This window comes from Xenopus tropicalis, chromosome 5 (genome assembly GCF_000004195.4).
Source record: "Xenopus tropicalis strain Nigerian chromosome 5, UCB_Xtro_10.0, whole genome shotgun sequence".
Taxonomy (NCBI): Eukaryota; Metazoa; Chordata; class Amphibia; order Anura; family Pipidae; genus Xenopus; species Xenopus tropicalis.
The window spans coordinates 154206158-154221005 of NC_030681.2; the positions used below are offsets into that span (position 1 = coordinate 154206158).

At 47.7% G+C, this 14848-nt stretch overlaps 2 protein-coding genes across 4 annotated transcripts in view; both read right to left on the reverse strand.

Moving 5' to 3' along the window:
- Nucleotides 1-2210, reverse strand: part of asxl2 (ASXL transcriptional regulator 2) — a 32239-nt gene extending 30029 nt beyond the window's left edge. Inside the window, exon 1 of one of the 2 annotated variants that reach the window (XM_031903111.1) lies at nucleotides 1991-2210. In XM_031903111.1, the coding sequence (XP_031758971.1) occupies nucleotides 1991-2071 (81 nt within the window). In that variant the 5' untranslated portion in view covers nucleotides 2072-2210. The remainder of the gene's footprint in view (nucleotides 1-1990) is intronic. The other variant, XM_018089999.2, reaches the window with a different exon arrangement.
- A 6287-nt stretch (nucleotides 2211-8497) lies between these two features.
- The window catches only part of kif3c (kinesin family member 3C), a 34084-nt gene continuing 27733 nt past the window's right edge, over nucleotides 8498-14848 (reverse strand). The window contains exons 3-8 of one of the 2 annotated variants that reach the window (XM_004914940.4): nucleotides 13965-14087; nucleotides 13726-13844; nucleotides 12481-12597; nucleotides 11770-11887; nucleotides 11484-11653; nucleotides 8498-11126 (exon numbers count right to left, since the gene is read on the reverse strand). In XM_004914940.4, the coding sequence (XP_004914997.1) occupies nucleotides 11033-11126; nucleotides 11484-11653; nucleotides 11770-11887; nucleotides 12481-12597; nucleotides 13726-13844; nucleotides 13965-14087 (741 nt within the window). In that variant the 3' untranslated portion in view covers nucleotides 8498-11032. Of the gene's footprint in view, nucleotides 11127-11477; nucleotides 11654-11769; nucleotides 11888-12480; nucleotides 12598-13725; nucleotides 13845-13964; nucleotides 14088-14848 lie in introns of both variants that reach the window. The other variant, XM_002942110.5, reaches the window with a different exon arrangement.

Sequence of the window (14848 nt, forward strand, 5' to 3'; positions counted from 1 at the left end):
CGCTACAGAACTTGCTGTTATTAACACTGGGAGAGAGAAGGTGCCATTAGCAGCAGAACTTGCTCTTTATTCCCAACATCGACCCCCCCAGGAGAGTCGCACACACAACACAAGGTGCGATCATGTGACACCCCCCCACCAATGGGGGAAATTAAAAGAGGCGTTCTCTTAAAGGGACAACATCATGTACTCAGATTTATCCAGCGTCGGACCAGACCCGAACTCCCAGGGTGCTCCCGTGATCCGCCGGGTTCCCCAACACCCACTGAGGGGGTCGAAGGCCATTGGGGGGTGCGGGGGCCCCGGTTGTTCACCATTTAGTTAACTTTTAGTATGATGTAGAGAGTAATATTTTCAGACAAATTGCAATTGGTCTTCATTTTTTATTATTTGTAGTTTTTTATTTATTTCAGTAATTGTTCAGCAGCTCTGCAAGTTGGGAATTTCAGCCGTTATCTGGTTGGTAGGGTTCAATTTACTGTAGCAACCAGGCAGTGGTTTATATGAGACTGATTTACAAATAGGGGAGGGGCTGAATACAAAAGTAAGTAATAAAAAGTAACAATAACAATAAAACTGGGGCCTCACAGAGCAATAGGGTTTGGCTGCCGGGGAGTTCACCATTTAATAAATACACTTCCAAATACCCCATAGGAATGAATAGAACGTGGGTTTTAATGCATTAAGCTCTAAATCTGCCCCTTAGTGTTGGCTGGATTTCAGCCAGGTACTCGGTGCCAGGGGGAGGTACTCGGTGCCAGGGGGGAGGTACTCGGTGCCAGGGGGGAGGTACTCGGTGCCAGGGGGAAGGTACTCGGTGCAGGAAGTGCCAGGGGGAGGTACTCGGTGCCAGGGGGAAGGTACTCGGTGCCAGGGGGAAGGTACTCGGTGCAGGAAGTGCCAGGGGGAGGTACTCGGTGCCGGGGGGAAGGTACTCGGTGCCAGGGGGAAGGTACTCGGTGCAGGAAGTGCCAGGGGGAGGTACTCGGTGCAGGGGGGAAGGTACTCGGTGCCAGGGGGAAGGTACTCGGTGCCAGGGGGAAGGTACTCGGTGCCAGGGGGAGGTACTCAGTGCCAGGCGAAGGTACTCGGTGCCAGGGGGAGGTATTCTGTGCCAGGGGGAGGTACTCGGTGCCAGGGGGAGGTACTCGGTGCCAGGGGGAGGTTCTGGGTGCCAGGGGGAGGTACTGGGAGCCAGGGGAGGTACTGGGTGCCAGGGGGAGGTACTGGGTGCCAGGGGGAGGTACTGGGTGCCAAGGCGAAGGTAATGGGTGCCAGGGGGAGGTACTGGGTGCCAAGGCAAAGGTACTGGGTGCCAGGGGGAGGTACTCGGTGCCAGGGGGAGGTACTCGGTGCCAGGGGGAGGTACTGGGTGCCAAGGCGAAGGTACTGGGTGCCAGGGGGAGGTACTGGGTGCCAGGGGAGGTACTCGGTGCCAGGGGGAGGTACTGGGTGCCAAGGCGAAGGTACTGGGTGCCAGGGGGAGGTACTGGGTGCCAGGGGGAGGTACTGGGTGCCAGGGGGGTACTCGGTGCCAGGGGGAAGGTACTGGGTGCCAGGGGAAGGTACTGGGTGCCAGGGGAAGGTACTGGGTGCCAGGGGGAGGTACTGGGTGCCAGGGGGAGGTACTGGGTGCCAGGGGGAGGTACTCGGTGCCAGGGGAAGGTACTGGGTGCCAGGGGGAGGTACTGGGTGCCAGGGGGAGGTACTGGGTGCCACACACAGAGCCTGTAGGAGGTGCCCCGGGGAGGGGTATATACCCGTGCCATATAGGGGTAAGGGGGCACTCCAGTAATAGGGAGGCATAACTAGTCAGTGTTGGTACAGCCACTATCTAGTGAGCAGGGTGGCCAACTTAGTGTAGGTATAGTCAGTAACGGAGGGGGCGCTAGTGAGTGCAGACAGTGCCATTAGCCAATCACACAGTATAACAATAACACCTGTCCCTCAGTGCCAGTCAGGCCTCCATCCCCTATAAACTCTTTCTCACCGTCTTGGCGGCCTCAGCCCATGTCCGTCCCTTCTTCTTCCTCCGCCGCCTCCTCCTCTTCCTCCGTGCAGCGTCCCTCATGTCCCGGCTTGGGTGCCGCTCGGAGTCGCTGCGAGTCGGTGTTGCCGCGCTCAGCTGCCCGCTGCCATGTTGGCTCCGTACTGTAAGGGGACCAGGTCATGTGACCCTGCCTGCCTGACGTCACGACACCTACTGTACCCGCTGTCAAACACAGGGGCGTGCTGTTATGATGGGGGCGTGGCCTCTAGCGTTAAGGGCGTGTCTTGGGAACTTCAATGATTTCAGGGATAAGTTGCGCGCAGGCGCGGTGGGAGGCGACGCCGCACAGGTAGGTGAATGTGGGAGAGCTGGATGGGTTCCCTGACTGAGGGGGGAACCTGCTGAGCCCCAAGCCTGGGATTGGTAAAAACTGCAAAATATCTATCTATTACAAAGAAAAAAGTTATAAACATAGTACTAAGTGCATTCATAATACATAACGATTAAAGGGGACGTTCACCTTTGAGGTAATGTAGAGAGTCATTTTCTGAGACAATTTGCAGTTGGTCTTCATTTTTTATTTGTGGGTTTTGTTTTTTAATTATTTTGCTTTTTGTTCAGCAGCTCTCCAGTTTGGAATTTCAACAGCTATCTGGTTGCTAGGGTCCGAATTTACCTTAGCAACTGGGGAGCGGGTTGAATAGGAGACTCAAATATGAATATGAGAGGGCCCAAATAATAAAAAGAAATAATAATAATGACATTGTAAGCTCACAGGGCTGTTGGGGTCAGTGACCCCCATTTGAAAGCAGAAGAAAAAGGGAGTGATTCAACTATAGAAAATAAATAATGAAGCCCAGTTATAAAGTTGCTAGGAATAGGGCATTCTGTAACATCTTCATGTATGGGGTCCTACAGCCAGGGAGCAGCGCAAACATCTCTCCCATCCCCAGGCTGTTCTGCCCCAATAAGGGGTAATTATATCTTAGTTGGGATCAAGTACAGGTACTGTTTTATTATTACAGAGAAAAGGGAATCATTTAACCATGAAATAAACCCAATAGGGCTGTTCTGCCCCAATAAGGGGTAATTATATCTTAGTTGGGATCAAGTACAGGTACTGTTTTATTATTACAGAGAAAAGGGAATCATTTAACCATTAAATAAACCCAATAGGGCTGTTCTGCCCCAATAAGGGGTAATTATATCTTAGTTGGGATCAAGTACAGGTACTGTTTTATTATTACAGAGAAAAGGGAATCATTTAACCATTAAATAAACCCAATAGGGCTGTTCTGCCCCCAATAAGGGGTAATTATATCTTATTTGGGATCAAGTACAGGAACTGTTTTATTATTACAGAGAAAAAGGAAATAATTTTCAAAAATTATAATTATTTGCTTATAATAGAGTCTATGTAAGATGGCCTTTCTGTAATTCGGAACTTTTGGATAACGGGTTTCCGGAAAAGGGGTCCCATACCTGTATGAACAAGGCTGCTGTGTAGCTAAGGGGGCAGCCATGCAAGCTGGAGAAAATAAGAAAAAGCACAGGTTACTAAGAAGATAACAGGTAAAATCCCATTATAGTCTATCTGTTATCTGCTATATAACCTGTGCCTTTTATTCTTTTTTTCCAGCTTGAAAAGCTGCCCCCATGGATACACAGCAGCTTTGTTTATATATAAACTATATTAGGGTTTCTGAAGAAAACACACAACTTTTACCAGCTCAGGGCAACAGTATGGAATATATTAATTACTTTGATACACTTTTATTTTTGTGGTTACTGTTTTTTTAATTGTTTGTGACCTCTGTATCCCGCAGCCCTATGGAAGGAGACACCAAGGTAAGTGATCAGTTAAGTGAGGTAGGAGGCACCATTGAGAGGATGGAGGTGGCAGGTAGAGTGAAGGGCAGGAAGAAAGGGGGTATCAGGAAGAGAGAGAGATGGGGCATATCTATGGCTAAAACAGACACCAGGTGGCGCTATAATAGCAGATAAATTAGCTGAGCTGCTTGGATCATGTTTATCTGTCCCAGGACAAGGAGCTGTAATAACCTGTTGCCTCACATAAGGTTTGTCAGTAAGGGGCAAATTGCTCTAGAACACGTTGAACCTTTGGAGATGACAGCACTTACACTCTGCATCCCATATGGTGCAAATACAGGTGGAGAAATGACAAACAAGAACCTTTTGATGGGCAGCAATTTGAGAGTTGTAGTTTAACAGCTGGGGAGAAGCCTTACAGTGCTTTTTTACTTTAGGGTTCTCTCCAGTTGTTAAACTACAACTCTCAACATTGCTGCCCATCAAAAGTTTCTCATTTCTCCACCTGTATTTGCACCATAAGTCCCGGTCCCGGTCACTCTCTATCAAAGCTTTGACACATCTCTATCAAAGCTTTTTACTCGCTCCTTCCTAACTAATAGGGAACTCCGCCCCTTAGCCTGGAGCCCCCCCAAACCTCTCCTAGAACCTCCCCCCCCCCACACTTGATGTAGCAATTTGTGCAGAGCTAAAGGATGAGCCCTTGGATACGGTTGTCATGGCACCCAATCAGCATGCACTGCCTGTAATCCCTGCATCCCGGGGAGGAGAATGGGCGCCCCTCGCTGTGCCCTAACAAATTTACTTGCTGGGCGACAGTCTTAAGAGAATTCTGAAATGATCCTGGGAACCTAGTTTCTCAGGGGTTAAATCATTGATTGAAATGCCATCCTATTGTGGCCCTGGGCCCGTTAGTATATCTCCTTGTGCCTCTGGCCTGAAGCCTAGACTGTAAGCTTTTTGGGGCAGGGACATGCGATGCCTCCAGTATAATTCTGCATTTCTATGCAGAAGGCAAATGTGTTTCCATTCTGCCCTCAGTGTAACATGATACATAGTAGCTGGGGTTGAAAAGAGACACAGTTTGTGGGACACTTTTTATCTCTAAATGACACTGTTACACAGCAAATAATTCCCTCTGCCATTTAACCTTTTATTCTTCAACCAACAAATGTATTTGTAGCTGTAATATTGGTGTGTAGGCGCCATCTCAGTGCCTTGTGCCTGAGTCTGAGCTTTCAGCCAGCGCTACCCATTAGAACTGCTTTCAGCTAACCTATTGTTTCTCCTACTCCCATGTAACTGGAGGAGTCCCAAGCCGGACTTGGATTTCTTACTATTGAGTGCTATTCTGATACCTACTGGGAGCTGCTATCTTGCTCCCTTCCCATTGTTCTGCTGATCGGCTGCTGGGGGTGAGGGGGGGGATATCACTCCAACTTGCAGCGCAGCAGTAAAGTGTGAGTGAAGTTTATCAGAGCACAGGTCACATGGCTGTGGCACCCTGGGAAATGAAGAATATGGCTAGCCCCATGGGAAAAACAGGCTACAATGCCGGATTCTGCTGGGTCGCTGTGTTTACTGACAGGGCTGCAGAACAAACCATTAAATTATTTAATAATTCCTAAATGCATATTATATTATTTCTCTCCCCGCAGATTTCTCTGTTTTTCTATTTGTAGAATAGGTGCCGTTTATTACACATTTAGTTTCTCACTCGTTTTGTTAAACACCTTTAATGAGAAGAGACAGCAGCAGTGCCTATATAACCCCCCCCACTACCCCCAGGCACATAGGGATACATGGAAATGCACTTTAACCCCTTCAGAATGAGCCTTTTACCCTGCATTGTAATCTGTTTTTCCTATGGGGCTAGCCATATGCTTCATTTCCCAGGGTGCCACAGCCATGTGACCTGTGCTCTGATAAACTTCACTCACACTTTACTGCTGCGCTGCAAGTTGGAGTGATACCCCCCCCCTCACCCCCAGCAGCCGATCAGCAGAACAATGGGAAGGGAGCAAGATAGCAGCTCCCAGTAGGTATCAGAATAGCACTCAATAGTAAGAAATCCAAGTCCGGCTTGGGACTCCTCCAGTTACATGGGAGTAGGAGAAACAATAGGTTAGCTGAAAGCAGTTCTAATGTGTAGCGCTGGCTGCTTCTGAAAGCTTAGACTCAGGCACACTTTACTGCTGCGCTGCAAGTTGGAGTGATATCCCCCCCCTCACCCCCAGCAGCCGATCAGCAGAACAATGGGAAGGGAGCAAGATAGCAGCTCCCTGTAGGTATCAGAATAGCACTCAATAGTAAGAAATCCAAGTCCGGCTTGGGACTCCTCCAGTTACATGGGAGTAGGAGAAACAAAAGGTTAGCTGAAAGCAGTTCTAATGTGTAGCACTGGCTGAAAGCTCAGACTCAGGCACACTTTACTGCTGCGCTGCAAGTTGGAGTGATATCCCCCCCCCCTCACCCCCAGCAGCCGATCAGCAGAACAATGGGAAGGGAGCAAGATAGCAGCTCCCAGTAGGTATCAGAATAGCACTCAATAGTAAGAAATCCAAGTCCAGCTTGGGACTCCTCCAGTTACATGGGAGTAGGAGAAACAAAAGGTTAGCTGAAAGCAGTACAGGGATTGGTATCCCTTGTTTGTGAAGAATCCTGTTTTATTTTATATATGGAGTCACGTATGGAGTCGGTGTCTGTAGGGTGCCCTCTGCTCATTGGCTGATTTCTCCTTCATGCATTTATCTCTTGTATTACGATAAACAAAATCGATGTCCTTCCCGTGTGGCTGCAGACACCTATCTGATTGCAGGAAAATGGATATTGAAAACATCTGCTTTGGGCTCCACATACTACTCTTAGAATAATATTTATTGTGTTACATAATAACTGTGTTTTTTTATATTCATTTATTTTATTAACCCCTGCCTTGAGGCCACAAACCCATCTGCAAACAACAAAGGGGAAGTTAACTGTACATTTACATTTCATTATCATGTATTACTTTATTATTATTATTATTATTATTATTAATTAGACACTTTGCACCTGGACTTTATTTTTGTGTTGTTTTTTTTAATATATATTTTTTTTTTTTGCAGCTATCAAGTTTGGAGTTGCTATCCAGGTTGCTAGGCCTGCTGACCTAGCAACCAGGTCTTGGTCTGAATGGCAAAAGGAAGGGTTTAAAGTGGAAGGTAAGCCTTACAACAGATCTGCTGATTTCTCCTTGGAGGGTGAAGAAGAAATATAATAATAAAACACAGACACACAAATGTCCAGTTGCATATTATTGCCTTCTGCAGCATTCCAAGAGTTAATATAAAGGTCAACGTCCCCTTTATTATTTTGTATTGAAAGCGTAATTGAAATGCCTTCCTGTGAAGCGCTGGGTCCCTGGGCAAATCAGAATAAAGCAGATAGGACGGGGGGGGGACACTTCGCTCCTACAGAGCCGACGCATTTTACGCTCAGAAGAAGATTAAAGCTCATCGCATGCAGGAAACAAAGTTATTGTGTCAAAAAGGCACCCGCGCAGCTGGACTCACTCCTCCATGTAGGAAACGGCAAGTGGCTTTATCTGAAGGTGCTTAGACTGGGGCATCTCTTTCCACCCGGGGCCCATTATCTGCAGTAAATGGAGGAAAGACAAAGGCTATTAGATTGCACTCACTAATCCCAGCTGGGGCCTCTCGTGCCCTAATTCTCTCTCTGTCTCTCCCTCGTGCTCCCAGGCACAATAATAGCAGCACTGAGCGACACTGCGGCCATGTTTAGCGCACACAGGGAAATCAGTACTAGGGACACTGCGGCCACTGCACACTATTAAATAGTACTACTATTGCTGTGTAAAATCGCTATATTCCTGGCTTGCCTAATGAAAGATATACAGAGATACACATACTAGAACCTACATACTTGTTTCAGTGAACGGCGCCGCCATCTTGTCCAGCGTGTCACAGAGTGTCCCCTACCCCACAGCATGTCACAGAGTGACCTCCGCTCCGTTCATCGCTCACCTGCCACAACCACCCCCCCCCCCCCCATAGCATGTTACAGATCATCCTCTGCCGGCAGCACCCCCCCAGCCCCGCCACCGCCACTCGCAGTTCTGCGGCTCACCAACTACTCCCATCTGTCATAGCATGCCCCCCACAGCATCATCCTCTGTCGGCAGCACCCCCCCCCCCCCACTGCCGCCGCGGCTCGGCATCTACTCGCATCTGCATCTCTCAAGGAAGAAAGATACTAAAAAACACACCCCTTCCCCGCCGCTCCACAAACCCCCTGCTCCCCGCTTCTGCCACAAACCCTCCGTCCCTCCCTGCACCTGCCCCACGCCTGCATGTCACAGAGTTAACCTTCCTGCTTCGCCACGGCAACCAGACGCTTCTGCTGTGTGCGCATGTGCCGCCTACAGTAACAAGTCGCCAAGTCTGGGAAGGAGCGTTGCATTATGGGAATCTTCTCTACCCTGCTCAGCGTTTCTTTTCCTGTTTGGCTTCTGATCTTCTGAACAGGTGAAGTATGGGGAGACTTAAGGGCACTATTGAGAGAACTGAAGGTATGCCTGCAGCTTGGGATTAACTCTTTATTAGCCTTTCCTTCTCCTTTAATGCAGGCAGGATAATCCATACTGAGCGACGCGGCGGCCATTTTATGAGACGACTGGCGAGGGCATGAATATAATTATGGAAATTTATGGACACAAAACATCTGTACATTTCTGCGTCTGCATAGACATACTGAGTATTATTGCACCATACAGTATACACATTAATACCCCTGCAGTTGAACCCACACCCCCCCCCCCCCCCCCAGTTGTAGAGTTCCGACGTGGGGGCCGTGGTTCCTCGGCGCGACACCGTGAATAAGAATAGCGCACCCGTCACTCATAATCACTGTATTATTATCATTATGTCAATTTATGGTTTAATAACCTGTTAGAGTGGAATTAAAGTGATCAAATTAATGACGCTTTTACAACACTTTTATAAACATAGAACTCTATAGAACAACCTTCCCTAAAGGACAGGGATTCAAGGGGAAGTATATCCTTTGTATGCAGTGACTATCTTCCATTTATGTTTGCAAATGAAAACCGCACTTATTGTGAAGATTTAGTTGCATTTATGCAAAAATGAGTGGAAGTTGCCATGGCGACAGTGTAGTATGAATTTATATATTGTTATCAACGTTCCCTCCCTGACTTTTTCCTGTATATTGGACTAGAATGATTCAGTAAGTCCTGCCCTAATATTGTCTGTCTTGGGAAAGAACAATAAGTATCTTACTTGTACGGGGCCCAATGTGGTGGTAGCGGCCGGAGAGGGAGGAGCTATATTTATTTTCACGAATTTAATCCATTATGTATGGGCATGATAATAAAATGTTTTGTGCCATTCATGGCCCTCTACAGCATGAAACCTCTCTCAGATATAATAGGACCTTTGTTGCCAATTAGGGTCGCCACTTGGTATTTCACCAGTAACTGCTGGCCAAATAGTATACAAATGTAAGAGCAATGTACAGGTAATTACCTGTCCTTTCCTACCCTTTAAGTCCTCCATCCCTGCTCTCACTAGGTACTGCCACCATCCTTCCCCCTGATCTGCCCATTCCCTTGCCCCAATGACATCACTAATCAACACGCGTGACATCACAGCTCCCCAAAGGGCAGTAAATTCCAATAGAAAGGTGGCAAACCAAACAGTTTCTTTGTAGGTGTAGGATGATACTAACTTTATCGTGTATATTGTCACATTATGGTGCTACTGGTGCTTTAATGCCAAAAGAAGTGAGGGCGCCAAACCAAAGGCCAGTACGAGTCTTAAATTGAGGCCTAAATACAAATGGAACAATGGTGGTGTAATTGTTAATCAAATATGCTTAGCGAACAAATATGGAAGATAAAAGCCACTGTACAAATACAGAATCCATCCCCATTGGAACATCTCATCTCTCCCTCACTAGGATACAATAGAAATGGAGCCGAGACCAGACCTGTCCCACATCAATCTGGTTACACATTGGTTTAGCATGGGGGGGTTACACGAAAGGTCGGCAGTACTGATAATTATGTAAATACAACTCCTTAGATGTACCTGCCGTTATATGTTTGCTCGGACATGCAGGTATGGTACGTGCTAGGTACTCTCCAGAACTAGTTCTTTTGTTACAGGCTCGCGATTGGTGGCAATGGCATGACCTTGGTCCATACTTTCGAGAAAGGATTTGCTTTAGAAAGACCTCATTTGTACAAAACCGACGGACATAGACTGAACGCTAAGCTTGCACTTGGATCCTTCACGCTGAAAAGTAAGTTCAAGAATGTCCAGACATGGAAATATTTTGGTCGGCCCATTTTAGAGTGAACGTGAAAGCAAATGGGGCCTCCTAGCATGGAGTAACTATAAGCAGGATGGTCAAGTCTGTAGCAGCAGGTCTCCTTCTGGACTATGATCAGTGCTGAGCTCAGCTGGAAACTACTTTGAAGGACATGTCTCAAGTGTGCTTCATCTCCAGGCAAGCCCGTGTCATAGGACTGGAGAAGGGAATCTTGTGGAACATTCGAGAGGCTTTGTCAGAGACTGAGCTGTAGATGGAAAGCCTTTGAGTTAAGGCACTGGCATTTGTAAAATGAGACTTGGCCAAATCCTGATGACCATCACTTGCAATGATGTCGAGGCTGGGATGTAAGTCACACACAATGGCTGGAGATAAGGACGCAGCAGTCCTAGTGGTGGCAAATATATTGATGAAGTGTAGACTGGGCTGAACATGTTCCCCTTTGGTTTCTGGATGTCAGGAAATGATCTTTCTTGGCTGTCCACTAGGACTTTGTAGAGAGAGGGCACTAACAACACAACATTAATCACCTTACTGTACAGTTCTGTGGCTCGAGGCCCTACTGAGAATGCAGAGGTAACAGTCAAGAGATACCACATGTCCCTCCCGTGGGAGCTGCGACTACCCGTGCCCTTAATTCTCTGCATACCCGGAAGTGCCACTAGAAGGCAGCACGGGCCCGTCCACATCAATAAATAAATAAATATGCTCATCCATTAAATTATAGTGTTCTTTGCTCAGCTGAGATCCAAGCTCCATTGAGAATAACAAGGTTAAGATCCGGCTGGTTAGTCTGTTGGAAGCAAAAGCCTGGAATAAAGTTTAGTGCATGGGTGGGGCTATGGAGTAAAGGCCGTGTTACTCGTGGGTGGGAGACAGAGGGCACCTTTGGCTGCTCGACGTCAGGGAGATGTGGGTGGTTGAGGACGGAAGAAGCTTCGGCTGCTGACACCTGAAAACACAGATAATATAACGGGGTTAAAAGCCTAATAACCTAAGTCACAACTTTATTTACAGGTATAAATCTAAGTTAATTACTTAGTAGTGGACTAATAGAGCATGGTACCATGGGTAGAACTGTTTAATATACCCTCACGTGCAGGCCAAACCATGTTGGGCATCGGGGAAAGGATGCAGGCATCTTTGGCTTGTGCCCAGGAATGATGGAGAAGACAATTACACAAGCCATGGCTCCCTTCAATGAGCTCTCCATTGACACCAAAAGGTGTACATTGTTAAACAAAATTCACAATAACCTCCACCCAACTGGTGTAATCCCAGTAGTAACTAACATATAACCCACCAGGACCTGGACTTCCGGACTCGTGCTGCAGCCGGGCGCTCCATGAGACTATCAAGGCGAGTGAGCCTTTCCAAGTGAAGGGCCCGGGGGTCCTGCTCACTCCGATCCTTAGAGAAGTCCATCTCAAACAATGCAGGAGGGGTCAGGTCTAGTTCCAGGAACATAATGTTTTCAGCCTAAAAGCAAGATGCAGTAGCGTTACACACACCATCCAGGAGCATCCATATCCAATCTGGGCTTACATGGAGCCAACCAGAAGCTTATTTGCCAAACCAATCATTCAGCAACTCACCCGATATCTGGGATGATACCCCATTACCATGGCGACCCGGGCATACTGACTTATTGGTCTTTTATATCCCACTGCAGACGATGGGCGCCTCTTCATTGTGTCGTTCCCTCCACTGGCACTGAGAGAAGAGAGATTGTCAGGGATTCTCAGTAACCAGTATGAGAAATAATAGCAATTCAGGGCTAGGTGGGAGTTGGTACTCCCTGGCAGAGATGGTACAGGATAGGGATCTGTGTATGTTTGCTACTAATATATACAGGCGGTTACAGTGGCCAATGCTTGTGTTCTCTAGATTAAATAGAGCAGTTTTGAGACAGTGGCTTTTCCCTCCCCATGGATCAGTGACCCCCAACCAGTGGCACGGGGGCAATATGTTGCTCACCAACCCCATTGATGTTGCTCCCAGTGGCCTCAAAGTAGGTGCCCATTCCTACATTTTTGGCTTGGAGGCAAGTTTTGGAAGCACAGAGACACTGTTTTACTCCAAGCAGAACCTCCTGCAGGCCAGCAGACCACATGGGGCTTCTAAATAGCCAATCACAGCCTTTATTTGGCACCCCCAAAGAACTTTTTTCATGCTTGTGTGGCCCACCAACAATTTTTACATCTTACAAGTAAAAAAGGTTGGGGATCCCTGCCAGTGATCTACACCCGCACAATGTTTTTTATACAGTGGAACAAGCAGGAGGGGTGTGGGTGCTGAGAACGTACTTTCCAGGGGGAACAAGAGGCTGGAATTTCCACTGGTCCTCTTCAGAGTCATAGTAAAGTCGGTTCATGATCTTATTTTTCTCTTCCGGCGGAATGAAGTTCTCGATGATCAAGTACCTAGAAAGGGCAAGGAGACCCATTCCACTTTTGAATAAACCAAGGAGGCAATGCTACAATCAGGGCCGCCATCACGGGCCCCTCACAACAAAATTTTCTGGCCCCCCCCCGCCCCCAATGGCCCCTCCCCCAGTGACCCCTCCCATCAGTACAAAGGACACACAGACATTGGTAGCCAGGGCCCCCTAAAACATTGGTAGCCAGAGCCCCCCTAAAACATTGGTGGCCAGGGGTTACATTTAGATTGGTGCCAGGGCAGGGACCCTTTAAAACATTGCTAGCCAGTTCAGGGTCCCCTAAAACATTGGTGCTCCTCATACTATGGCCTGCTCCCCGCTGCTTCCTGCTCCACTAATGCTTCCTCCAACTCCCCCCTGCTTCCTCCAGCTCCCCCCCCAGAGTCTTCTAGCTCCCACCCAGCATCCTCCGGCTCCCCCCAAGCATCCTCCAGATTTCTCCAGGGCCCCCAAGCATCATCCTCCTGCTTCCTCCAGGGCCCCCAAGCATCCTCCAGGGCCCCACAAGCATCCTCCTGCTTCCTCCAGGGCCCACCAAGCATCATCCAGCTCCCCCAAGCACCCTCCTGCTTCCTCCGGGGCCCCCCAAGCATCCTCCAGCTCCCCCCAGCTTCCTCCAGCTCCCCCCCCAGCTTCCTCCTGTTTCCTCTGGCTCTTACTGTGTCCTTCGGTTCCCCCTGCATCCTCCAGCTTCAGCTGTGTCCCGTGGCTCCCTGCTGCATCTTCACTTTTATAAGGTTGTATGCATGGTGTGTGACCAATAGGATTACCCACTGACTACCAATGACAGGGCCTGGAGCTGATTAAAGTTAAAATCGTCCAGGATGTTTTTCCCTGTGCCCCCCTGATGGCGGCCCTAGCTACAATACAAGTGAGGCTCAGCATGCACTCTACAGCTCACGTTTTAATATTTGGGGACATAAATATGGAGACGTATGGGGGCACCTATGGCTTGGAAGCTTAAATATGGCCATAGATGGGCTAACTCTCTTGGGATCCACTTATTCTACCATAGCCTTGTTCTGAGGAAATAGACTGAGATCAGTCACATTTATGTCACCAAGACAGAAGTTGGCTAGCCTAGTTGCCTAGCAGTAGGAATGGAACTTACTTGAATTTCAGCTCCCTTGTCTGTTCATTCTGAGCCTGCTCAAGGTCCTGTCTCACCCGCACATATTCATCATGTTGGTCCTGGATCTCACCCTTCACTGCCTGCAGTTTGGCATAGAGCTACAATAGAGAACAGCAACACTGTGATTACATTTTAGAAGCCTCGGAGACAAGTGGCTGATACCTTTTACAGATATGGGTGTTTTTTGCCCATGAAGTTATTACATGGTGCCGCCTCACCTTCTTGAGTTTCTTGGTCTTCATTTCTACCTCCTGCTGCAGAGACGTGTAGGTCCCCCGAAGATCCACCGTCGCCTCGTCACGCAGGAGCATTTGCTGCAGAATCTCTCGCTCTCTGCGTTTCTGCAATGAGACGTGAAGTTTGTTGGTTTCCGCCGATGAGAACATATTGAATCAGGATCCATTGGAAGCTTAATGATCTAGACTAAGCTATATTATATATATTTCATTCTATCCTAACTCAGTGAATTGAGTATGCATATTTGGCATCATTAAGACTACAGGCGAATTCACTGTTTATCATTATATTATTGTAGTCTGGATTTCATTCAACCAATGAACGTTAATCTGTGGCTCTGTAGCTACTTCTAAACTTCTGCTCTTGCATCTCAGTCCCAGCCAACTTAAGGGTGAAGACACACGGAGGCTAATAAAACAGACAATGCTGATTATTTACTGATAATGGTCTCTACGTGTGTTTAGCAGAGGCAATTCTCAGTATTTTCTATGGTAGGGGATTTTCTGGCGTTTAGTTGCCGTGACAAGTAGCTGCTACTAAGTAGCTCAGTGTGTCTTCACCCTTATGGAAACTGCTTAATTAAAGGCTGTCATTCGCACGAAAATACTCCTATGCCTCTTTTCAGGCCAAGAACTACCTGTGTCAGGTGGTTTCCATTACAGTCAATGGTAAGTCGGAGGCAGTATGGGAGGCTTTGGGTGTTTCTCCACCCTTTCAGTTGACTATACAGAAATTTAACTAAGTGTTATCTGGCAGAAGAATAAACAGCAATGTGGAAAGACCATAAGGAGGTTAAGGAGAGAAAAATCTTAACGTGTATGGCCAGTAAAATAAAAGTAGAGAAGATGACCCTTATTTTAGCCCT